Source organism: Lagopus muta, chromosome Z, assembly GCF_023343835.1.
Source record: "Lagopus muta isolate bLagMut1 chromosome Z, bLagMut1 primary, whole genome shotgun sequence".
Classification (NCBI taxonomy): Eukaryota; Metazoa; Chordata; class Aves; order Galliformes; family Phasianidae; genus Lagopus; species Lagopus muta.
The window spans coordinates 63056774-63081941 of record NC_064472.1 but is presented as its reverse complement, the minus strand read 5'-3'; the positions used below and the strand labels follow the sequence as shown (position 1 = coordinate 63081941).

The 25168-nt window shown below is 37.7% G+C and overlaps 1 protein-coding gene across 6 annotated transcripts in view; it reads right to left on the bottom strand.

The window, feature by feature from the left end:
- Nucleotides 1-25168, bottom strand: part of SSBP2 (single stranded DNA binding protein 2) — a 157781-nt gene that overhangs the window by 24668 nt on the left and 107945 nt on the right. For 3 of the 6 annotated variants that reach the window (XM_048930472.1, XM_048930474.1, XM_048930470.1), the window contains 4 exons: nt 10387-10446; nt 7152-7218; nt 6799-6869; nt 2916-3007 (listed from right to left, as the gene is read on the bottom strand). In XM_048930472.1, the coding sequence (XP_048786429.1) occupies nt 2916-3007; nt 6799-6869; nt 7152-7218; nt 10387-10446 (290 nt within the window). The remainder of the gene's footprint in view (nt 1-2915; nt 3008-6798; nt 6870-7151; nt 7219-10386; nt 10447-25168) is intronic. The other 3 variants (XM_048930473.1, XM_048930475.1, XM_048930471.1) reach the window with 1 other exon arrangement.

Below are 25168 nucleotides of genomic sequence, written 5' to 3'. Positions count from 1 at the left end.
TGGTTGCTGCTGCTTTTGACAATAAAGAACGCTTTCTCATCAATACAAATGTAAAATTATATTTGACAGATATTCTGCTCTTAGCCAGAGCAGTTTCCTTTGAAGCTTTCCCAGGAGAAAAAGCTGGATTTTAAAATGGCATCTGCTTTTGTAGAATGCATGCTTTTATATTTTAACATTGCCAGAAATCAAAAAACATTGAATACAACAGTGCAGAATTTTAATGCACGATATGGCTATGTGAAGACACATGTAAGTTAACATAAGGCAATAGTTTTATTTATAGCTCTCCTCTTCCCTAGAAATGTAAGTAGATGAGATGATTTACACTGTTCTTCCTTAGTGCTGTGCCTTAGGTAATAGAGATGTGTAAGAAGTAAAACAGATGAGCTCAACTCACGTGCTGCTGCCTGCAGGTCATCTGCAGGTTCTCTATCTGGTTCTGAACTAGACTGGACATGACAAGTCTTTACTGTGGCTGCAGGGTAATGGCAAACCTGACAGCAGCAACTTTACAGTAACAAATGAACGTAGTCTTGGAAATACCATTAAAAGAAACCCACACCACAGTAATGCCTCTGATCCTTATATCAGTGTACGTCAATCCAGCTGCTGATCAAAAAGTGTAATTGCTTTGATAGTAAAAAAAATATATATCTATGTAGTAAAACATGCATTAATGAAATTCCAGAGTTCTCCGATTCAGCATGTGACATATTTCAATATATACTGGAGCATAACACTGCTGTACAAGCACTCTGGACTCCCTTATGCCTTCAGCATGCACTATAATAAGCAAATGGACAGCAGGTTGTCTTGTTCAAAACCAAAGTGCTCTGTCCCACTTCCAGTTGAGCTGGAGGAAAGATGAGCTTGTAAGAAATGTAGAGGAGTGTCGTAAATGCATGACAAGACAAAGAGACAGTTATGGTTACGTGCTTCATAACTGTTGTTTGACAGTGCGCTCTTCTCAGAATATCAAGCAAAGTTCTCCAATTTGTGGTATCCAGTTCAGTGGGACAGACAAATTCAAAAGTAAATGCATTCCTCACATTTCTGATTTAAAAGAACATGACCTACATATGTTTACTGACTTGACACAAGATGAGCTTGCTTATGTTGAAATAACATGAAATGTTGCAATACGCAAATGTCAGTATTTCAACCCATAACCATCTTCTCCTAGAAAGGGACAGACAAGGAGCTCTTTCTTTCATCCAGATCCTGTTTATTTTTCTTAGGTGAACTTTCATTTATGTGGGTAAGTGTTGTTAAAATGCATTATCTGTCCTCAATTTTACTTGTAGAACATTTAATTTTAGGAAGTTACATTTTCTTCTCATAAAAATCTCTCTCTCTTGTGCTTATACTCTCACTGAATTTCATTGATTGCCTACCCTTGGAAGGCTCCTATAATTGCCTGGTCTCTGATATATCATGTATATGACAGAGTAATATCCAACTTCAGAATTTATTTTATTTGTTTTGAGAAGTTAAAGTATGTCTGGAGATTTGAAGAAATTAGGGGCAAGATGGATTAAATACTTTTTCTTAATGATATTATTTATTTCAATAACTCTTTTTCAAGTGTGGAACTTTTCACTTTTAATGCAAATTGCCATCTTTCTTTCATTTATGTCTCCCCCCAAAAAAGAAGAAAAGGAACCTGAGATGTAATAAACATATGTCCTGACTGTGTTCTCAGCGTCCATCTGCTGGAAATTCATTCTTGGAAGAGAAAGGTGTAAAAGGAAGAACAAACTAAATTGCTCTCTGATTAGGATTGTTAAATCACTTTTGTGTCTGGATACGCTGACCGCCATGCTGCCTTCTGCAACTACACCAGGGATGGCAAAGTTCTTGTTATGAGAACATGTAGTAACTTAAGTAGAAGCAGAGCCAAGATAAAAGAATGATCATGCAGTTTCTTGTCTGTATTCTCCTAGTATTAATTATAGTAGTCTCTTAAAAGTTTTGTATCTCGTATGAAATAAATCTAAATAAAACAAAGAGCACCTTACTTTTTTCAGGCTTACTGATCATTCAAACAACTCCATACAAGCAAAGATTTACGTGCAGTGCAGAAGATTCCTCACTTTGAGTCACCTGCTCTGCTAAAATCCATAGTTTACATCTAGTTCGCTTAAGAAACAGTAATTTTACACATGAAATTGTTCCACATGCTTAAGAAGGGAGCTGACTACAGTGTAAAAATGAATAATCCACTCCAAAGACAAACTCCATGTCTAGAATAATTCAGTATAGCTCAACAGAACTCAGCTGACATCAATTTTTACTAAATAGGAATCCAGCCTCAGAAGAACATAGAAATACTGGAAAACTTGCACTCATATCTGTAAATCTGTTCCATCTGTTAGGAGTGAAAATAAATGTAGCCATGGAAATAAAAGCAGAAACAGAGAATCATCCACACTTATTTCAAAAAGTTGTTTTGCTGTGGGTTTGTTGTTTGCTTTTTTTTTAAGTGACGAGGGTTTGTTGTTTTTTTTGTTGTTGTTGTTTGGTTGGTTTTTTTTTGCTAAAATTATGCATTATTTTGCAGAAAATAATCATATTTATACCAATCTTTACCAAAAGAAAAGTAAAAACACAAAAGATTATAATACACACAAGGACATATTGGTGGCTCTACTGACAAAATATTCTTGGTATTTTTACTTTGGCCTGTGAAAGAAACTCATTATTTGTACAGACCTGAAGTGACAGCAAATGAGACTGAAAAAGATGCATACAGAACAAGGAAGCTGCTGCGGGTTTTTATAATTGCAGTTATTAGACATCAAAGCATGTTACTTATCAAAGCATGTTCTCCCTTAACTTATGTAATCCAACTGTCACTTCTACAACGAAATAATGATTTTTCTAAAGATTATAAGGTTTATCATTGTGCTTACATGTTCATTCCAGGCATCCCCGGGCCACCTAAAGCATTCAGTGGGGGTCTCATTGCACCTCCATAGTTCTGCAATGATAACCAAGGGTCAGACTACCACAAAACAAAAAAACAAAACCAAAGAGGAGGGGGAAAGAAAGGACAGCAGGTTAATGATATCCCTATATAACTGCTGACTGGATAGGCCAATGTAATTCATTCTTTCAGGAGTTTCCATTGTTGACTTAAAAAAATAATATTGTTATCCCCAAGGACACAGAATTACATGTACTATTCAAATAGAAATATACTAAGAATACTTAAAATTGTTACAAGAGGAATCATTTACATATAGAGAAGTCAAGTCAATGTCCAGAGGAACAACTTTTATAACATATTCAGCTTTCAAACCACGGAAGCTCATTCAAAATTAGAAACCTGGACTTAGATTCTGAGATTTCTAAGTTATAGAATTTAAATAAAATTTCTTTTGTGACATTTTGTTAGGGTATCAATAAATTCTGGTAAGAAATTACACCATATGATATCATTTCACAATAACATACAGCATAACCATCTCATTTCTCTTCAAATCAATCAATTCAAAATGTGAGAAGAAAAAAATTACTTAATATGATAATGAATGTCATAGTAATGCCAAAAAATGAATTGTCTAATGCCTATGAAATCAGAGCTATGCTGTGATAATATGACAGAAGCCTAACAATTGTACTGTTTTATATGAAATACTATACTGCACCTATTTTAATTCAGATGAATACAAGCAGAACAGTCTATCATCACAACTCACGTGGTCTGTGTTGACTTTTCTTTGTTTTTTTAACCTCTTTTTTTCCTGATATTGCCAAGGAGTGGAAAATACAATATTCTCTAAAATGACCAGTATTGACTTAAACATACTATCTCTGCTTTTCAGAAGGTAGAGAGACAAGCACACAATTTATTTTAAAAAATCTAGGTCGTTGTCTCTTTTCCAATAATTATACTAATGTGCTTTAAATTGGTATATATTACACTAAAAACAAAATCTACATAACATAGGCTTATGGGCATTCTCCATGTCAGCCTAATTCACAAAGTGTGTAAACATGATGTCATGAATACATGAGAAAAGTCCAACAGTATTCAAAGTATTGATCCAGTGCTGTTCACATCTGAAGTGACCTAGATATCTAGAATTGATATGGAACTGGGAGAAGAGGTCCCATGCCCTAAACAGAAACGCCAAATGTATAATTTTCCTCACTGTTAGACACTCCTGAAAGCGTATGATACAGAGGTTTGTAAGAATACATCCAGAGGCTGAAAAAAGAGTTCATTCTCCAGATCTACTCTATGATCCAACAGTGCCATCTGAAGATAGTACTAGCCACAGCTGCCGGACATCAATCACTACTCATTTCATAAACCTGTGCGCAGCTGACAGACCAATTGGTGTGCATGCTCAGGCAAAAATCAGCCACATTAAGTCAAAACCTCTTATTTAACCTAAGTTACCGCAGATAATTTTGCCTGAACCACTCCTCTGTCAGAACTATAGGGCAGAAACTGATGAGTAGTCAAAGCAGATGCTTATAGTAATATCATCAGATAGTACTAGTGGATGTGGAAGAGCACACAGGCTAACAAAACAGTGGTTCCATATCTATTTTATTCCATTTTCCCATCTTGATCTGGAGGGCTGAGCCATTTGTCCCTTTTGAGCTATCTCCCATCTCTATTTTAGCCTAGGAACAGGGTGTAGGACAGGGTTAAAGACCATTATGGAATCCTGAGGACTGGAATACTTCTAATCAAATGTACTTCCAACTCTAATTACTGCTAATTCTAATCAAATGTACTCTTTCATCCTAAAATAAGAGCGCTTTCATTAAGTCTGCTAATACACACATTCCTTCAGCTGCAGCTATGCTCTCTGTCCTAATTTGTTCCTTACAGGTTTTGACTTAAGGTCACCACCACCACTGTTTATCTCGTATTGGATTGTTCATAAAAGGACTCCCTAACATCAAGTGATCAAAATGAGATAAATGACCCTAGACTTTTAAATGTTTAAGATAATCTAATTACTTTTTACTTGAATGCATGAGAGACACATTGTAAGCTCGCCAGCAACTTTGAGAGACTGGGAGTAAGTAGTCTATCACAGTGTGCACTGTGTACATTGTCCAGTTGGTATAACCAAGGCTTGAAAAAAACTCAGTGTAATTCTTTGCAGCTTTTCACAGATTCAAGCATTTGTAACACTGCTTCTAGCTTCATGGTATTTAGTTTGGAACAGTGTAGACTCATAAAACAAAAAATGCTGAGATAAGCATTTGTATATCAGCACATGAAGTGTTTCCCAGATTTAACTGCCTGTGCAGCAAGGTAGAACAGAGCCTTACACTCTGGGTACACCGAGGCCAAACTTACAGCACTGTAGCAAGAGAACTTTAAAAGCAAGTTTGAGAGACAAAATTCAGTTTGGTTTTAGAACTGTATTCTGAGATGATTCTAAAAGCAATACACAAAGATGATCCATTTACAAAAGAAAATTATTTGCAAGTTTAAAGTTGTGTAGGTATACCATGTTTTCCCCATTTTAAGGGGATGTTTAGCAAAAGAAAGAAGAATTTTACAAATGCTGCATTTTAAGAGACAGCAAAAACGAAAAAAAAAATAACCACCCTTATAAAAACTGGCATGAGATTTGCCTACTGTGTGACTCATGGTGCTGCATAAAGTATCAGCTCAATCTCATCTGGCAGCACTGCAAAGCTTCTCTTTCTACCTCCCAAACACAAGTGGTAAATAAACTTCAATGCTACACAAGAAACAACAAATTTATTTAATAACAGTTAGTTGGTCACACAACAGACGTTGCGTAGAACCACATAACTGGTTTCTACCAATAGGACCCAAAAGTGTAAAGGCAGTTATGAACAGATTTGAAAGGCAAAGTTATTTAATCATTTAAAATTCAGTTTCTATTCCAAGGAAAAAATAAGCCACTAGAAAGATTATCTAAATCGAGAAATAAAAATGGTAAGTATGAGAAGAAAATATTGGCAACGGGGTACGAAACACAACTACCTAAATTTTCCCTCACCAAGAATGCTAACAAAACACAAATTAACCTTTAGGATTAATCTTTCAAGTATACATCACAACTCATGTATTTGTCTATCTTAGTTAATGATTAAAATGTAATGTCAACAAATACTGGTTCTGCACTTATGAGGAAAGCATCAATATACAATTATGAACAGATCAGCACCTTGGAGAAGATGAACTCTTGCAATCCAAGATTGCTTTCCTCCTTGGGATCAAAGCTGGAGAGTTGTTTATGATTGAGAAGCGGCAGAAAAAGAAGCATGAACTCCTAATTTTACATTAAAATGTCTTCAAAACTAACAAATAATCTATCAAACTAACAAATAATCTATCTCCATAGTGGTTAAAGAAAATCTTATCACTCTTCTTTTTGCTACAGATTGCCTGAGTAGTAGTGTAGTACTAAGTAGTACTGTGAGATGAACTTTACACTCCTTGATGGCATAGGTTGAGAGAATGAGGAAACACTTCCTTGAGGCTTGGACTCCTTACAAATCCTATCTTTTAAAGTATACGCTGGATGTAGGAAAAATTTAACTTTCCTGAAATAAGTGACTTAAGGAATTCCTTCTAATTTCAAATCTTTGAAGAGTGACTTTTGAATTTTAGATTTTATAAAGCTGCAAATCAGAATTAATTGTTAGAATTGATAAAATTTATTTTTAAATGGTATTGTAAGAACAACTCCTAGCACATTCTATCTTCAAACTATGCAACACTGGAATCAAAGTAATTAAGTGTAAATACTGATCTATCAACAAAAATGGGTATTTATTTGTAGAACGTACCTGTGGTCCTAAAGGAACCATTCCTCTTGGAGGAGTCATTCTCTGCATAGGTCCACCCATGTTTGGATGCCCTGGAAATAAAATTATGGAGCTTAAAAAGCTATGTGAAATACAGACACTTTCCAAATCAACTTTAATTAATCATTCTACTGGGAGGTGTTCCTGCATTTAGCAGAGTGGTTGGAACTAGGTGACCTTAAAAGTCTTTTCCAACCCAATACATTCTATGACTATGACTCCTTCTAAATTAACAACAACAACAAAAAAGCTACAATAAACTTTGAAACATTGAGCAAAGGATGCCAACTTGAGAAAACGTTACATTACATGATCCAAATATTTATTTCATTCACCTTGCTGCCGTGTTGGGTCCATCCCGCTAGGCAATAATGGCTGACTTCCTGGGACACCTCCAAGTGCCTGCAGGCAAAGAAATGATATTACAAGAACATAATACACTGAACTGTATGGTAAATAGATAATATTTTGTTTTTAATTCCTAGATGTTTCTTCTGAGTCAAGAGTAACGCATTAGAGTTAACACTCTTAAACATCCTAACTGAATGTCCTGAATATCCAACAACCGCATCTATGGATCCGTACGGACAAACTCTTGCACTTCTTTGAATTATGGTAAATAACCTCCAAGATAGATCCTCATCCAATTTGCTTCTTTTCTCCAATTCTTCCTCTGCTTTAGCTTACCTATTCTTTAATGTCAAATCATTGCCTATTCCTCAGTTACATGGTAATTTATCCAAAGTTTATGTTATTGCAGTTTTCCCTTTTAATAGTAATTTTAACATCTTCTTTTAACAGGACCCAGTGTGGACACCATGATTTCTTCTAAGAGTGAGCTATAACTACATCAGTTGGTTTCAGCACTCAAAGGGTAAGGCAAAGCAGGGCTGTGATGTGGGAGATGGATATTTCTACCTGCCTCCCCCTTGAGGACCACTAGCTTATTACTCGTCTACAGGAGATAACAGTCACAACACTTGCTCCTATAGCTTGCCTTCATATCTGAAGACAAAATACAGTGTTATTTCACCTGTGGTCCAAATCAAGTGTGTTTTTATTTTTATGTTCCTCTTACAGTTACTGATTTAAGATCAAGTCTAATTTCTACAATCTCTTAGCTACAGTTTAGTCAGCTAGAATAAATTTTTTATGAAAGGATGGCAGCTGATCCACCAAGTGTCATTTAAATTCCAAAACAATGATACTTTTTCATTAAATTGTGTCTGGAATGAATAATTCTTGTACTAAGAAAATAATCTACTCAGTCAGCATAGGTAACTGCTTACTGAGGGAATGGATAAGCTACTGCTGTTCTGAAAATACTGTGGGTACACACAAAAAGGAATTTATCTGTAAATATCTTATAGTTTATTTCCAAGGAAGGAAGTTCAAAATTAAGATGCACATTATCTTCTTAGCACCAGGTTAAAAGGTATTCTAATGTAATATTACAGAATAAATACATCTTCTGTTAAATTCTGTACATCATTTAAAACTGAGTTTTGCGTTTACTTCCGTGGTGTTTACTTAATTGTCCTAAGGATAGTTGTAAGAAGAAGACATGAAATACGGAGGGAAGTATCAAATACTCCCATAAAGAAGGAACTGGTCATCTCTGCTCAAGATACCAGACAAATAAGGATGAGCTGCTGCAACATTTGACTGATACTTGGCTCGTGTGGTCATTACAATTTCTTGCCAATGCACCAGAGGACTCTTCAACAACACAGAAAATGCCAGCACAGCATGAGCAATGCCAAGAGCAAATACACTTGCAGGGCTGGATCTTGAAGGGTATGATGGAGACCTGGAAAAATCCTGGGGGTACACTGTGGCATGCAGTATTTACTAATGCTTCTCCTCATGGAGCCCAGATCCAGCTCATGTACCCCAACCCAGGATTGGAAGTGCTGGGAATGCACGCTCCATGTCACACCTTCCTGTACAAAATACCAACTTTACGCTGAGGGATGTAGGTATATGTGTGGTGGAGGTTTAACATCAGAGTAAACTCTGACAAACATCAGATAATTTATCTCCGTGTAACCCAAATGTTGGCCTTAAAGTAGTTCATTACTTTCAGTGGTAACCCTTAAGGTCCCCTAAAAAAGAGAGTTCTGCTAAGAGCAGTAGTTCATGAACGCAGCATAATGTAAATGAATTGCAACAGCTGTAATTCATGAATGTTATCTTACAATCCTGTGAAAATGCAGTGTGCAGACAAAAACGCTTCTGAAATAAAGCTGTAGTTTGGCAGCAACTTTACAGGATTCGCCACAACACCCAGGTTCTACCTGCCATATTTGCACAGTTCAGAAACATGGAAACAAAAGAATAATGGTGCACTGGTGCACTCCTGGCTGGGACATTACTGAAAGGTGGAAAACTCTGGAACACATTTTGTACTGCATTACAGTATACTGTTGCTAACATTTAACAAAGTACTCTGGATGCATTTCACTGCACTTGCATTGTCCTTTGATGTCCACATCAGCAATGTCATGCATTTCCCTTGTGAAAAAGCAGCTATGTTATAGATCACCAATTCAGATTCATTTGATCTGAAGAAATCTTGCAAGCTAAAATGTCCCCAATTCACTAAAATTTGGTGTTGAATTTCATGACAATATTGTGCCAATGGTCAAAAAAAAGTTTGTTGACATTGTAACACACAATTACAGAAAGTTGAGCTCTGCTAATAACAAAGACAGTCCTGGAAGTCTAGGTTGCACAAAATGATTTTCTTGCCCATCAACCTTTCTAAATCTTGCAAATGACATGGCTTTTCTTAGAGCTCTGTCTCCTCCTCTCTTAACATTTCAACTGCTGACATTCACTTTCTCCTCTTCTAACTGCACTAAGAAAATAGAAATACTATCTCTATCCAGAACAACCTTTTCATAGATCAGCCCATAAAGGTCTCTGCTGATGAACAACAGCTCATTACTTGTTCCTGTTACACTAGCACTCATATCCTCCGGTGGAGATGAGAAAAAAGTAGTAATCTGATGCTTTCATAAAGTCTTCAGAGTGCTTGTAAAAGGCACAGAACACTTGACAATAACTGCTTCTCACCAATCATCTCCTGTTTACTGCGAAGTAAATACATTTCATTGTTACTGCAATACTTTACACATCCAACAGAGAAGAGGAAGGAGTGATGCATTGCGTGTAGATTGAAGTAAAGCAATTCTAAGAGCTACCTGCATAATGTGTTTAGGAAAACTCAGAGAACGTAAGAACATGGAGATACACTGCCTTCAACCTGGGCAGGCAGCACAGCCTGGCTGAGGTTAACATGTCTCTCTCTCTCTCTATAAGGCCACTATGCTCTCCCTCTGCAGAGAGACTGAGAGCCCAATAAATTTTGAGGTATACACAGTAATTACACAAAGGAAGATGAGCCAGCAGTGACATGATGTGTCTATTAATGGTCAGACAAAATGGAGTGGAGAGGGACAGACAGTTTTGTGTGCCACACATTGACAGCATTCAGGACAAAGCTCCCTGCACCCAGAACTGCAACATGACCTGGATCACAACTGTGCAGGAGATATAAATTCTTACCTGGTTGGGTATTCTTAAAGGTGGCCTTGGACCTCCAGGGTACCGAGGGGACATGAAAGGCTACAAAAAAAGAAATACTGCTAAATAATTCAACTTTGATTAAAAACACCACACTGAGTCACTGATGTATGGCTTCTGCCATGCTCAGACTTCAGACATCCAGCTTAAATACTTCCACAGAGCATGCAGTGGATTACTGCACAACCGTTAGCAGAGCTAAATAAATTTAGGGATTCTCAATGAATGTGTCTACCAAGATACATTATTTAAAGTTTTTATTACAGCTATTGTGAAAGCAGAATATAAACAATTTAATGCTTTGACTGTGAAGAATAAGCCAGTTAGCTCATGTTATCACACATCTAATCTCTCACTGCACTGAGAGAGATAACCCTGGAAGACAAAAGCAAAATATTCTTGGAAGAGTCGAGAGCCAAGTACCAGCATAATGATTCAAAGTAATTTCCCTTCACTTTTTCATAATAATGCAGTGAAATATCATACAAGACTTCACCTGTGAGGGCACAGATGTGTTCATGCCACAAGCTTCTACAACTTCAGTGGTCTATGTGAATCATACAAAATCAGCGTATCAACTCCTCTCATCCCTCTACTCACAACTCGATAATCATTACAACTTTTCTTCTGTCACAAACAAAAATACACTAATCCTGTGCTCTGAGCTTCCAGTGGCTTTTGGCTTCTTGCGTACTACTTCACAGCCCAGAAACAAAGTCAGTCCCTTAAACAAAGACCATAAATAAATGATAAACAAATGGCACTACAAGCAAATACACTTAACATCTCTACTTATTCCATCTCAAAGTGTGACAGTAATCTAGAAGTCTAAAAAGCATGGAGATGAGCAGGAAAAAGGCACAAACATCTGACTAAACAGATGATGAAGAGGATCATTTTGGCATGCAGAAGTAACTGTAACTCTAGAAAATGAGGAGCTAAAAGCGTGTGCCTTTGATTGTGAAGACAGGGACAAAAATGACTAACTCCTTCAAGAGCTGGAGAAAAAGTATTTATATAAGGTGTCTTCTCAAATCTTCCAATAATACACTAGCTTATTCTCTCCTATGCCTAAATTGTCAGGCACTTGGAAAGCAAAAACTTTCTTTCGTAACAAGAGCTTGTTTCTGTTCATGACCCAGCCTAGCAGTCATCAGAGAGAAGAGAGGGATGAAAGACAGAGGACATATGGAACAACCCAGGAGAAATTTCTTCTGACAAATGAGTTACTGAACAAACTCAGTCCTAAGGGTCTCTTGGATGAGAAACTAATACACCTAACAGGAATTATCTAGTCAGCTTTAGCTAATGACCACATGCAGGTCACACAAACTCCGTGTTCAACACCATTTCACGAATGAATGGCATGTTTGAGCTGTCATCAGCTGTGCTGCATTATAAAATACAATGCTAGTGATCACCACTATCACTAATGAATGCAATAACAGTAGCAAGACTAGCAGAACAGTTGTAATTGTTGCTAATAATTAGCAATGGTATTTTTCTTATGACCTGTAGGAAAAACGTCAACTGAACTTTCATGTTGGGATCTGATGAAAATCCTAATAACCTACATAAACAGGCTTGAAATAGACACCAGAAAGTGATTTTAAATACAGATAGTTTACCAATTAGAGAAGAAAGCTTAAACAACAGTTGTAAAGTTTGCATTAATAAAAGACACTTGAAATATGCTAAAGAGAAGGTTTCTTTGTTCACTCCATCTGACGGTGGGATTCCACAATGGGAAACAAACAGAAAAAACAGCTCTGCTTGTAGTGAAGGCTGTAAACACAAGGATCCTTGAAAAACAGAAAGTGTGTGATGAAATTAGAATTTCAACAATTTCCTTACAGGTGAACCAATTCCGTGGCATAAAGCAATTTTAGTGACTGTGTCACATTTTGCTCACTCTGTATATTCAAAGAATGATACTTCATTTACAGTTTATTAATATTTGTAAAATGGTAATCAGGAACATCTCGCATGTCAACCATACAAAGTAAAATCACATGATCAATATTAGTGCATAATACTGTATTTGTTAGTCACAGAACAACTTCTCTCTTCCTGATTTCCTTTAAGGCAGGAGGAACACCTGCACGTCCCCTGTCTTACCAACAGGTTTACTTTCCTGTTCACTGTATACAAATATCTAAGAAAATCATTTTTTATATAGAATCTACATTTTATAATGTGCTAAAACAGATGTTAAGTCAAAACTTTACTTTGTACAATATGACTCACACTGTCACTAATGCATGACAATTAGAATCCTCATATTGTGGATTGCTGCATCTGAGGTCAGAAGCTGTTTCAGATAAAACATCCTTTTATAAATATATCAATGGCAAAAAAGAACCGAGGATAATTTTCATCCTATACTTGATGCAGCAGGGAATGTGGCCACTGAACACAAGCAGAAGGCTGAGGTCCTCAATGCCTTCTTTACATCTGCCTTTAATAGCCAGACCAGTTATCCTCTGGACATTTTACACCCTGATCTGGAAGTCTGGGACGCTGCTCAGAATATATCCCCAGCAATTCCAGTGGAGACAGTCAGAGAGCTTCTCCTCCATCTGGACTGTCACGAGACCATGGGACTGGATGGGCTGCATCCTTGGGTGCTGAGGGAGCTGGTGGGGGTGATTGCCGAGCCGCTCTCAGCCATCTATCAGCACTCCTGGTTATCTGGAGAGGTCCCAGAGGATTGGAGGCTTGCTGATGTGACTCCCATCTACAAGAAGGGCTGTAAGGAGGATCTGGGGAACTACAGGCCTGTCAGCCTGACCTCAGTATCAGGGACCCCCACTTGGGGGTCGGTACTGGGGCCCATCTTGTTTAATATCTTTATTGATGACCTAAATGAAGGGATTGAGTGCACCCTCAGGAAGTTTGCAGAGGACACCAAGTTGGGAGGTGGTGTCGATCTGCCTGAGGGTAGGGCGGCCCTTCAGTGGGATTTAGACAGGCTGAACTGCTGGGCTGAAGTGAATGGGATGAGGTTCAACAAGGCCAAGTGCTGGGTCCTGCACTTTGGGCACAACAACCCCATGCAGCGTTATAGGCTTGGGGATGAGTGGCTGGATGAGTGGGGAGAAGAGAAGGACCTGGGGGTGTTCGTTGGTGCTGGGCTGAACATGAGCCAGCAGTGTGCCCAGGTGGCAAAGGCCAACGGCATCCTGCATTAGAAACAGCGTGGCCAGAGGAGCAGGGAGGTGATCATCCCCCTCTACTCAGCACTGGTGAGGCCGCACCTCGAGTACTGTGTTCAGTTTTGGGCTCCTCACTACAACGTGTCCAGAGAAGGGCAACGAAACTGGTGAGGGGTCTGGAGCACAAATCTTATGAGGAGCGGCTGAGGGAGCTGGGATTGTTCAGTGTGGAGAAGAGGAGGCTCAAGGGAGACCTCACTGCACTCTACAACTTCCTGAAGGGAGGCTGTGGTGAAGAGCAATTTGGCCTCTTCTCCCAGGCAACGAGCAGGACACGGGATAATGGCTGCAAGTTGTACCAGAGGAGGTTTAGGTTGGACATGAGGAAGAACTTTGTCTCTCAGAGAGTGGTCAGGCACTGGAATGGCTGCCCAGGGAGGTGGTGGAATTGCTGTCCCTGGCAGTGTTCAAGGGGCGTCTGGATGAGGAGCTGCGAGATGTGGTTTGGTGCTTGTGGTGGCAGTGGTGATGAGGAGACGGTTGGACTGGATGATCTTGTAGGTCATTTCCAACCTTGTGATTCTGTGATTCATTTGATTCTATGATATTTCAGATATTTGAGTTAGTCTGCACACATACGTCACAAGTCTATTTAATAAAAATCACACAGATTACACATAAGATTTTTCTCTGACATAATGTAATGAATACCCATAGAAGCCTCTTTGATACAATTCTGTCTTACAGGAACTTTTATTTGCTGTAAATATTAATGCATCTATGTATTTCTCTTAAGTATATTTGTGGAAATGTTTAAACCTTCTCCCATTCTTTAAGTATCTGAATCTAAAAAGAGCAATGAAATTTCAGACAATTTTTACAGTCCTTGATTTTTCATGGATATGAACACTGTGCACAAAGAACATTATATTCCATGGGCATGGAAATACATAAAAAACTGGTAAGTACAAATAACATTTTGGTGAATGTAAGTGCCAAAGAAGTATCATGTAAGATTGAAGAAAATGATGAAATATTAATGTCAAAGACAATTCTAAAATATCTTGCACTGCTTCAGATGAGCATTTATTATTAAAAGCTACCAGAAAAATTAGAAAATTCACCAAAAGAAAAAATAAACTAATTTTTGTATTAGCTGTTAATCTTTGTCCACTCCATAATTAATGTTATGTTTGCCAATAAAGAGTTCTACTAAGACATATCAAGACATGAAAGAAATTCTGCCAAACGCTTTATGGAAAAATAATTAAAGATAAATAGCTATTCACTACATTAGGAGCAATTTTTTTTAAGTCTGACACGTGCAAGACGTCACTAAAACATTCTGAAAGACAAGAAATCAAGTAGCAGACATTTTCTGTCATACGTAATGTTTTGCTACATTTTTTGTAATTAGGAGAAACAATTGACATTTAGTCTCTTATCTTGTTTTATTCTTTATTGTTCAGACCTCTTTACCATGGTTTATGGAGATACAACACTGGACTTTGTTTCTCAAAGTTAGCAGCATCCTCTTTTTTTGCCAGCTCTGATTCTCTTCCCTCAAAGATGTTGCACCACATATATCCATATATATAGGTAATGAGCCTAACACATGTGCACTGATTTGAAAACACAGATTTAAATTGGTCAATGTGATGCTTGCCTTTTGAAGATAAATACAATTTATACTGCACTAACTTTAGCTTCTCTAGCTTCCTACCTCATGGGAGGAAGGGCCAAAAGACATTACCTACTAGAGCCCTCCCGATGCAGAAGGATGCAGAAACATGAAGAATCTCACAGCCAGATCTTATGTAATATAAGAAAAACCTTGAGCAATGTATTAGAACATACAACCTCTTAAGAAGCTGATCTGCCTGGGGAAAAAGGATATTACCAGAGCGGTTCAATTCAACAGTAGTTTCCAGATTCTGGAATGGCTCAATTGTTTCCAGTAACTAGTGCAGCCTTCAAGCCTCTTGAATCCACAACAGAGATATTACACTGAGTACAAGGAGCTACAAACAATGCCTTCACACATTATCCAAAGCTACAATTAACTTCTCAAACACTTCAGGAACTGGCACACACCTTCAGCAATAAGAAAAGCAACAGCAACAACAATAACAAAAACAGCCCAGCCCAATCCAAAACAATATGAAGAAAATAAAATGCTAGGCAGGTATGTCTGATCTAAGTCACAACTGAGATGACAGCCCTTGATGGAGGTGCCACCAGCATTGGAAATGTGTCACACAAGTTATAATAACACCAGAAAAGTAAGGCAAATGTTTTCAGAAATCAGCTTACTGAACACATCTGCAAACACCAGCATATTGTAAGTACTGCATTCAGATATAAAATTTATTAATTTGGTACCACAATACCACTTTACAGGCTATTGTCTAGTAACTGAGACCAAAGGCATAGAAAAAGAAAATTCTACTAAACTGAATGAAAAATAAAATGCGGTAGGAGAAACTTTTCATTCAATCACCACAGGACATACATTCATCAAATTGAAGAAATGCTAACAAAGAAGAGAGAACAATATTTTTTAACTTGAGTGTGCATAAGTGTATGTGTACAATGTAAAGATCTTGTAAAACACAAGAGAATCAACAGACGTCCAGCAGGGAAGTTAACTAATCTTGAAGCTTCAGTCAGTAGTTCTCATGGTCCACATTCTTGTTCTGATGTTTGGGATAAATGATTTCATTAAAAAATGTCCACAGGGAAGCTGATGACATAAGAGCATGGAAGCTAGCATGTTTCTATGCCACTTACACAATTTTTTTTTTCTTGTTTTCTTTCATTGTTTAGGTGACTTTACGATATGATGCACTTCAGTTTACTTGTACCTAAGACTAGTGGAATAAACAAAGTTAAAAGATAAAACCTCAACAAGCAGCACAGGTTTCAATAAATTTACTTTTTTTTTAAATTTACCTCCCTTCCCAACATGGCTAAACTATCAAAATTGTGTGCTGTTTCACATAAATTACAAATTACTGAAGAATCCACATGTAACCTCAATATTGCTTATATTTCAGTTCATATTCGTTGCTTAATGAGGTTGAATGTACTGTAGGTATTATTATAACTATACGTATTCCAATATTACATGATATCCCACACCTTGTAATACTACACAGTACAATTTTGTGTGACAAACAAATGTACACGAGGCAAAACAAGTAAATGTAGTTTGAAAAGAATTACTGCAGTTCCTAGGCAATGATGGGGTTGTGTGCATCAGCTAACAGTAAAAATACCAAGGAGCAAAATGACAGCAAAGAAGACAAGGGCTGTTTTTCTGAGGAGAGTAAAATGGAAAGAGCAGTGCCTGAACAAGACAAATTTGTCTACATGGCATGAAAAAGAAAACCATCACTTTTTAAATTAGACTAGCATAAGATAACAACACTCCTGTAGATTCACATTAACATCTCCCTTACTTGGTGTATGAAAACGTTTGTTTCAACATGAAAAATATGCAGATGTCTGGTCAAAGTAGGATAGGAGGTATATTTTCAGGGTACATCACCCACCCATTTCAATTAAATGCATTTAAGTCAACCAGAGGAAGAGGAGCAGCAGTTTAACCAGAGGAGGAGTAGCGAAACCAGCCTCAGTTATCTCAGTTACCTCTCTGAGGCTGACTGGTTCACGCTGCTGAGCAAGACATCAGGAATGGGATGCACTGTATGCACTCAGTGCTCAAGACACTGAAGATGTTACTTGGCCATGCTCTTCCCTCTCAATGACAGCATGGTGTGGACAAGGTGAGTGATGAATGAGTATCCCTACAGAGACCTAATTAACAGGGAGGTTTTCATGATTCTTGGGTACTTTTAGCACCATGCCAGCCAGGTCTGACCAGCTCCCACATGAGCAGCATCTGCTTCGTTGGCTGGGCCTGCAACAGGCTGCAGTCATAGGCCTTTCCTCTTCCATCAGCCCCAGCAGGTTGCTAATGGACGGTGGGAAGGAGAGAATATGTTTCTAACCACAGCTACACCCAGATCTGGAAGAGGATGTCTGTTCCCTGCTCTTGCTGCACTTGTGGCTTAGGAGAGCAGAAGGATGGGTTCTGCCTGCATCAAGACCTGAAGGCAGACCTCTGCAAGGCTTGCCAAGGCCACCTCTTACATGCACACTACCAAAAGCGAACAAAAACTTCTTATTAGCATGCCATTTCTTTATCTGCGCCACCAAACTTAGTAGAGTTTCCTTAGATTGTGAGTCTCAGCATCCCAAGAAGCTGCTGATATTCCCAACTAGAGAATGCCAGGTTAGGGCAAGAAGAGCACACTAGAAATACAAGGTGAAACACAGTTTTTAGCACTTGGTATAAAAAGGACAGAAATTATTTAATTAGTTTGCATAACTCAGTCACTGTAATCAGCACAAACTCTAAATGGTACTTATCACTGGAAGCTGAAACGGAACCACAGCCTTTGTGCCCATGCTCTGATGAATTATTTTAAATTAACTGCACTTCTACACTTGAAGAGCAGGTATACTAAGAGGGTTCAAATTACTGGCATCATGATTATAAATTAGGTATCAATTCTCATAAAGACCAAATTTCTTTCCAAGTAAGTTGAAGTTCCAAATCTTTGTTCTCTGCTCCTCCATTAAAAAAATAAAGAAAGAAAAAAGAAAAAAAGAATCAACTACCAAATTATATATTGTGTCCCTAAAAATAGGATTCATACTCTTTTTTTCTTTTTTTTGCCAAATTTCATTTCTGTTGAAAATGACTGGTATCATTTAACTATTTATAGTCTAAATAGTATCAAATCAGACTAGATGATTCTGATTACTTTTTAAATTATACTGTTGGTACAGAAGAATGATTAGGAAGTAACATTTTAATGTATCTTCTTAGGATTCCCATATTTTGTAGAATAAGTTGGTTAGCAGTACTTTACAACTTCCACTGGTGTAATGGTTTCTGTTATAAAATACATGGTTTTGTGTTTAAAGAATATAGTGATAAACCATTAAGTACGTATGAATGGAATGTATCCAAGTTACTTTCCAATTTGTATATTTTAATTTAGTTTCCTTTGCATTTTTTGTGGATCTCCTCATTGGCAATCACAGTCACCATAGCGTATAAGACACTCACAATTAACACATTTTAATTCCAACTAGGACTATTACTAAATTAGCCCTTAAAATGACACTCTTGTGCTGGCACAGCCTGCTGATAAGCATAAACATGTTAACTGATCCTCTAAGAAACTCAGACAAGTTATCATTCGGTTCTTAACAGAAATTATTTTTCTATTAAATTGCATTTTGCTGTTAATTTTCACAAACCCTCTCGTCCTCCTTTGCCCCCCAAGAGGCTGACACAGTGTGAGAGGTCTTTTTATTCTACTAAAGTATTTTAGAGCTTAAATTTGGGTTACACACTGCATATCTTGTACACTACAAGTATAAATCAAAGAAATTTTTTTAATCTACTCTACTTCAGATAAAACTGTATAACCTCAGCAAAAGACAGGATGAAGACAGCAAAAGATGCAGGCATTTTCTGATGTTGAAAATCATTTTCATGGCCAAGTTCTTCTATATACATCAGATAAAGATCCCCGTAAAAATCCTTCCCATGTTTATGGTTTTCTAAGAGCAGCATGACATAGTCCGACAACCTACAAATGGCAACGATAAGACCTCTATGTTTCCACATTTAAGTTTCTAAAAGCCATAACCAGAACAATACTTGCATTTCAAACAAAATGAATGCGTCATTCCCAGCAAAGAAGTACAGGACTCATTCCACCATATGAAAGAATACTGCAATACTTTGAATATATATAATTTGCATAGTCTACATAGAAAAAAGAGAATCAAAACCTCAAAAAAAAGAAAAAATCCTTTTGTTGTTAGCCAAATATTTCTCTATGATCTGAATAGCAGGACCTGCTTCCTAGCCAGGCTATTCCCCCAGAAGTTACTGAGAAAATAAATAACACTCATTTTGATGACAGATGGATGATCTTCAGGAAATGTACTCTTAATACATCTGCCTCACTTTGTGAAGAATACAATCATTTTTTGCTCACAAAGACTGAACAAGTGAGTGAGAAAGGAAATAAATTATGCATATGATATATAAAGGAAAATTACAAAGAAATGAATCTTTTAAGATGGTTGTCATTTGCATTTTAAACCATGTTTAACAGTTTTTACTTCAGTTTTTATTAAATAAAAATACTACAAAAATAAAGTATTTTGAATCTGATTCAAGCTGAAACTGACAGGCCAACTATCACCTTTTTAAAACAAATAAGCGTTGCTTTTACAATTCAGACATCCACACCACTCACAAAGTTTGAGATTTCGCTTATGTTCAGTGAGCCTGCTTGTCACCCCTAACTATGAATTACAATCAACTTTTTAGAACAGTTTTGAAAATGACAAGGAGAGTTTATTACTCCCATTGTTATTCCATTGTAAATACACTGTTTTGAAGCTAAATGCATTACCTTCCTCTAAGAACTTTGGTCTAAACCCAGGCATTTTTAGCTCATACAAGGAGTGACAAGCAGAACTGAACAACCTCAGCAGGAAGATGCACAACACATAAATGTGAAGCCCTCCCCTTTTCATACACTTCCAGCAGCAAATAGAGCATCAGTTTGGATAGATGGCCAGCACACTTTCATTTATGACACTTTGAGAATAGGGAACATGAATGTTCAAGATCAAGATGCTGGAAGTCCAGAGCAGACCTCCAAGAAAATAACTTACACCTAACTCTCTCCCTTCCCTCCCTAATCCATGGCTAGCACTGGGTCTGCTTGAACTATGTGTGTGGATGGGGAAGAGGGGAAGTGTGGGCTCAAAGCTTATTTAGCTACTCAAGCTGAGCAGGTTTAATTTGTTCTAGCAGTTACAAGCAGCAAAACCATTACCACAACTGCAGGATGGAATTATCAAAACCAGCAGATGTTAGACACCTTTATCTTTTTAGAAGTTGGCTTTCTTTCTATGACACAGAGAAAGCAAGTGAAAAAAAAGGAACACATATGAACTACCCTGAGACCTTCTTAGACGCTAATCCCCTCCCACATAGTCTAAGAGGTCAAATTAATTTTTAAAATATTTTAAGATGTAATGTGATACTGGCAAGGGCAAAAATGCACATACTCCTATTCCGCAATGAAGCAGTCATAGTCATAAATTTCATGCAGTGACGTGGGTGGATGCATTTACAAACAACCCAGATTGAAGATACAAGAAATCTTTTTTCACTAACTTCATTTATATAGACGCATAGAAAAAAAAATCCCTTAAAAACGTGCTTTCCTATTTTCAAAGCTTGTCAAGGCCTAGCAAGCCTACTAGCCTTACTCACAAACTATATTTGCAGCTCTGAAGATGAGCCATTGGCTTGCAGTAAGGTTTTGTAGTCCATGTCACTTTCCACACCTCACTCTATCTGCCCTTCTCAGGGATGATGCTTTAACTTTTCATTTCTTCACCTGCAGTTGTCTCACTTGTTCCAATGGAATTGAGGTGGGGTATGAACATGCAGCAAACAGAGCTAACTTTAGTCACAATAAAGTTCATTTATAATCGTGTGTACATTTCCATTACAAAATGCTTCACAGGCTTAGAAACTTTCGGTTTCTTTCTGCAGTCTTAATAACAAATAGCTTCTTGCTTTACTAAGCAAAAATAAAGGTCTGCGTGTGTCATATATAGCTTCATTTATGCCATTTACCAGGAAGCAGAAAATCAGAATGGAGAAATACGGAAAAGCTGACTGGCTCGGTCTTTCACCAGAAGCCAATAGAGGGCAGGCTGCAGATTTGGCACTGAGGAGAACACAAGATTCTGAACTACCATCCATAAGTTGCTGTATGTGAACAAGCTTATAATTGCTCTCAGAAAGACAGGCAATGCCAAAAAAGTGGGGAAAACATGAGGACCAGCAGTGAAAGATAAGTGTCTAAGTAGGATGTTAAGTAAGCGAGGCTGTCCAAAGGAAAATTCAGAGAGGGGGGGATAAAAACATGGTAGTCCCTGCAAAATTAGGAAATTATACGAGGACTAGGGAGAAGGCAATAGCTGAAACAGTGGGATTTAAAGAGAAATAGGACATTTTAAAATCCATGTAGATGCTCTTTAAAGACCTGATCAGTCTGAGAGGCATCTGTATGTTTTAGCTCTCACCACGTAATTGAGCAGCACAAATCTGGAATCTTTATTCCTTGCAAAAGCAATGACCCACTGGTGAACAATTCACAGAAACAACTGAGCCACTCCAGTGTGGCTTTGAAGGCACACTGGAGAATTTCTCCTTCCTCATCTTCCTTGCTGCTGGATGCACACCCAAATTAGCAGTCTGGGAGGATATGCATATGCCTGTTTGGCCAGTACAGAGGACAATGTACCCAGCAGACCCCAGGCAGATAACACGTGCTAAGTGTCTGCAAGGACTGAGAGAACTTGTAAGGAGATAGTCAGAGCTCCCAGCTGCCTTTCAGTCAGAACCGTCTGTATTCAGCTGAATACAGGAGACCTCACTGGCCACCAATTTTTAAGAAGGAGCAGATGTTTTACAGCCTTACACGAAGGTTTAAAAAAAGCCAAACAAACATTTTATCTTTTCATATACATAATTAATTATTTATATTTTAAAAAGTGAAGAAGTGTGTGTTATCCACTTTCAAGACAACAATTTTTTTTGCTGTTATTTTCACTACTTACATTTCATTTAAACTCATTAAACTCATTTTTAGACAGCAAATAATAATGCAAGTCAGAAAGAGAAATGGAAAAGTTCTTATGCTCATGTGCCCTACTGTAACATGCTCTCCAAAAGCATTAGGTCAGCTCTACCAAAGCAAAACAAGGCTAAAAATAACATTTTAGGACATGTATTAAGATAAAATGAGGATGAACAACTGCCACTAGATGGCACGACAGCCCTACATTACTTCAGTGGGTTGGGTTTCTGGTGTTTTTTTCTTTTATATAAGAGTAATATGTAACATTTGTTTGTCAAACATGGTGTCGACACATTCTTCCCATTCCTATCCAAGTATATCTGATGATCAAAAAATTGGCAAATGAAGCAAACTACATGACAATTCCTTCAGACGTATGTGCAGTGGAAATAAGTTTTATGGATGCAAAGAAGTAATGCATTAGAAAAAAACTTACATAAAGAAGTTCTAGTCAGTGGTAAAATTCTTTAACTTCTTTAAAACTATCAAATTTTAAAAGTGAACTGTGAATTATCAAACAATCTATTTCCTACATTTCTCAGCTGGCATTTTAGTTATTTATTCAGCCATGTCTCTCAGATGAGTGAAGTACAAACTCAATGTAGCTTTATGGATGAGTGCCATTAAAACAAAAACAATGTTCTTTGCATGGATGCAGGCATGGTGAACTATTGATCAGCCATGTAGCAAAAGAAGTGAAGATAACTGGTGTTTAATTAAATATGCATTTAAATATTTTTCATTAGTGGAGCGCAAGAATAAGCAACCTGGGTCAGATCTTTAAGCAGTGACAGTAATTTCATGAAATACATTGGATTAGAACCTAGAACTCTGCATTTCACAGAATCACAGAATGGCCAGGGTTGGAAGGGACCTCAAGGATCATGAATCTCCAACCCCCCTGTCACAGGCAGGGCTGCCAACCTCCACATTTGATACCAGACCAGGCTGCCCAGGGCCCCATCCAACCTGGCCTTGAACACCTCCAGGGACGGGGCATCCACAACCTCTCTGGGCAGCCTGTTCCAGCACCTCACCACTCTCTCTGTAAAGAATTTCCCCCTGACATCCAACCTAAATCTCCACTCCCTCAACTTAAAACCATTTCCCCTTGTCCTGCTGTTATCAACCCTTTCAAAGAGTTGATTCCCCTCCTGTTTGTAGGCTCCCTTTAGGTACTGAAAGGCTGCAATGAGGTCACCCTGCAGCCTTCTCTTCTCCATGCTGAACAAGCCCAGCTCCCTCAGCCTGTCTTCATAGGGGAGGTGCTCCAGTGCCCTGATCATCTTTGTGGCTCTCCTCTGGACCCTCTCCAACAGCTCCCTGTCTTTCTTGTACTGGGGGCTCCAGACCTGGACACAGTGCTCCAGATGGGGCCTCACAAGAGCAGAGTAGAAAGGGACAATCACCTCCCTGTGTTAACCTGCTTTAGAACTTAGTAAGTAACTAAATGGCACATAAAATCACACAGAACCAACACTTTACATGCTGTTCAAAAATTAAAATATTCTGCTGAACACAAGCTCCAAAACTGTCCTGTGGCATTTGTATACACACTGATGAAAGCGGATTATTTGTAACAGAGGTACTGCACCTCTACCCAATACAACTTTCAAAATCAACTGCACTGCATGGGACTATCTCTTCTGAAAAATGTGGACCCCAAAACAGAAAATGTAAGTAAGACCAAATATTAAAATCATTTAATCTTTGAATTCTATTACCTAATCCTTCTGGATCACAAGTGGATTAATTTACTCATTTTAAGTGACAACTTGTGTAAAATTTGCTGATGTTATATGTCTTCTCAAATGGCCAGATCTGAAGGTAAATAATAGTATAAATAATCCTAGTCCAGTAGAAGTCCTACTAATTCACTTTCAGATAGGACTCAAAAAGAAAAAAGCATAAAAAGTGGGTCATGTTGATCTCTGTGGACGGCCATATGAAGAAGCTCATGGAAGACTAACTCTGATGCTGTAAAATGGCAGGAAAATATGCAGAATTATTTTATGTTTTTAACATAGTAGCTCACTGTTCTGCTCACACCTTATCTCCAAATTCAGGACATAGTATTGAGAGGAAAATTGGTGAATTGTTGACTCATTTCTGGAACTTGGACTGTAGCTTGAGAATTTCAGACACTTGTGCGGTCATCTAGTTATTTAGTATAAGACATTTTTCTATTGCCTAAGGAATTCATAATGTTTTAAAAGAATTTTCTCCCATTCTTATAGATGGAAACACATGAAACATTGCTACCCAGGAAAATGAGGATACCGTAAGAGTGATTTGCACGGTTATTTTAACATCAAATCTAGCACTCTGACTTCTCCTCTGAGGCCCCACATTTAAGAAAGCAACTTACCAGAAGTGCTGATCCTCCTGACATCCCACTTACTGAACTTCATTTAATCTAAATTCCCTTTATTTCAGCCTGATTAAAGTCAACTCCAAAATCTCTTTAGGTTCTTTTAATTGGGATTTGAGTTTTACATCACAAAATCTTTTCTTCTGTCTTCCTGTAGCACCACATATTCAGTTTTGCTGATAATGAAGCAGCAGGAAATTCAGTACTGTAAAATCCCTATTTATTTCCAGAATATCACCTACTTTAGGAGCTGAAGGAAGATGAGGACACCTGGATGAAAAAATACAAACCTATGATATTAAATGTTACATTAAAATACATGCCTACCAATAGGTGAAATTGAATCACATCCTCGATCCACATAAATGTGTTTTCTTGACTTTCCAAACTTATTTTTGACATTTTAAACCACACTTAAAAAGATGAAGTATAGTCGATGCTAATAGCTGTACATAACTACTATCTTTCTTCCACTGTATCAC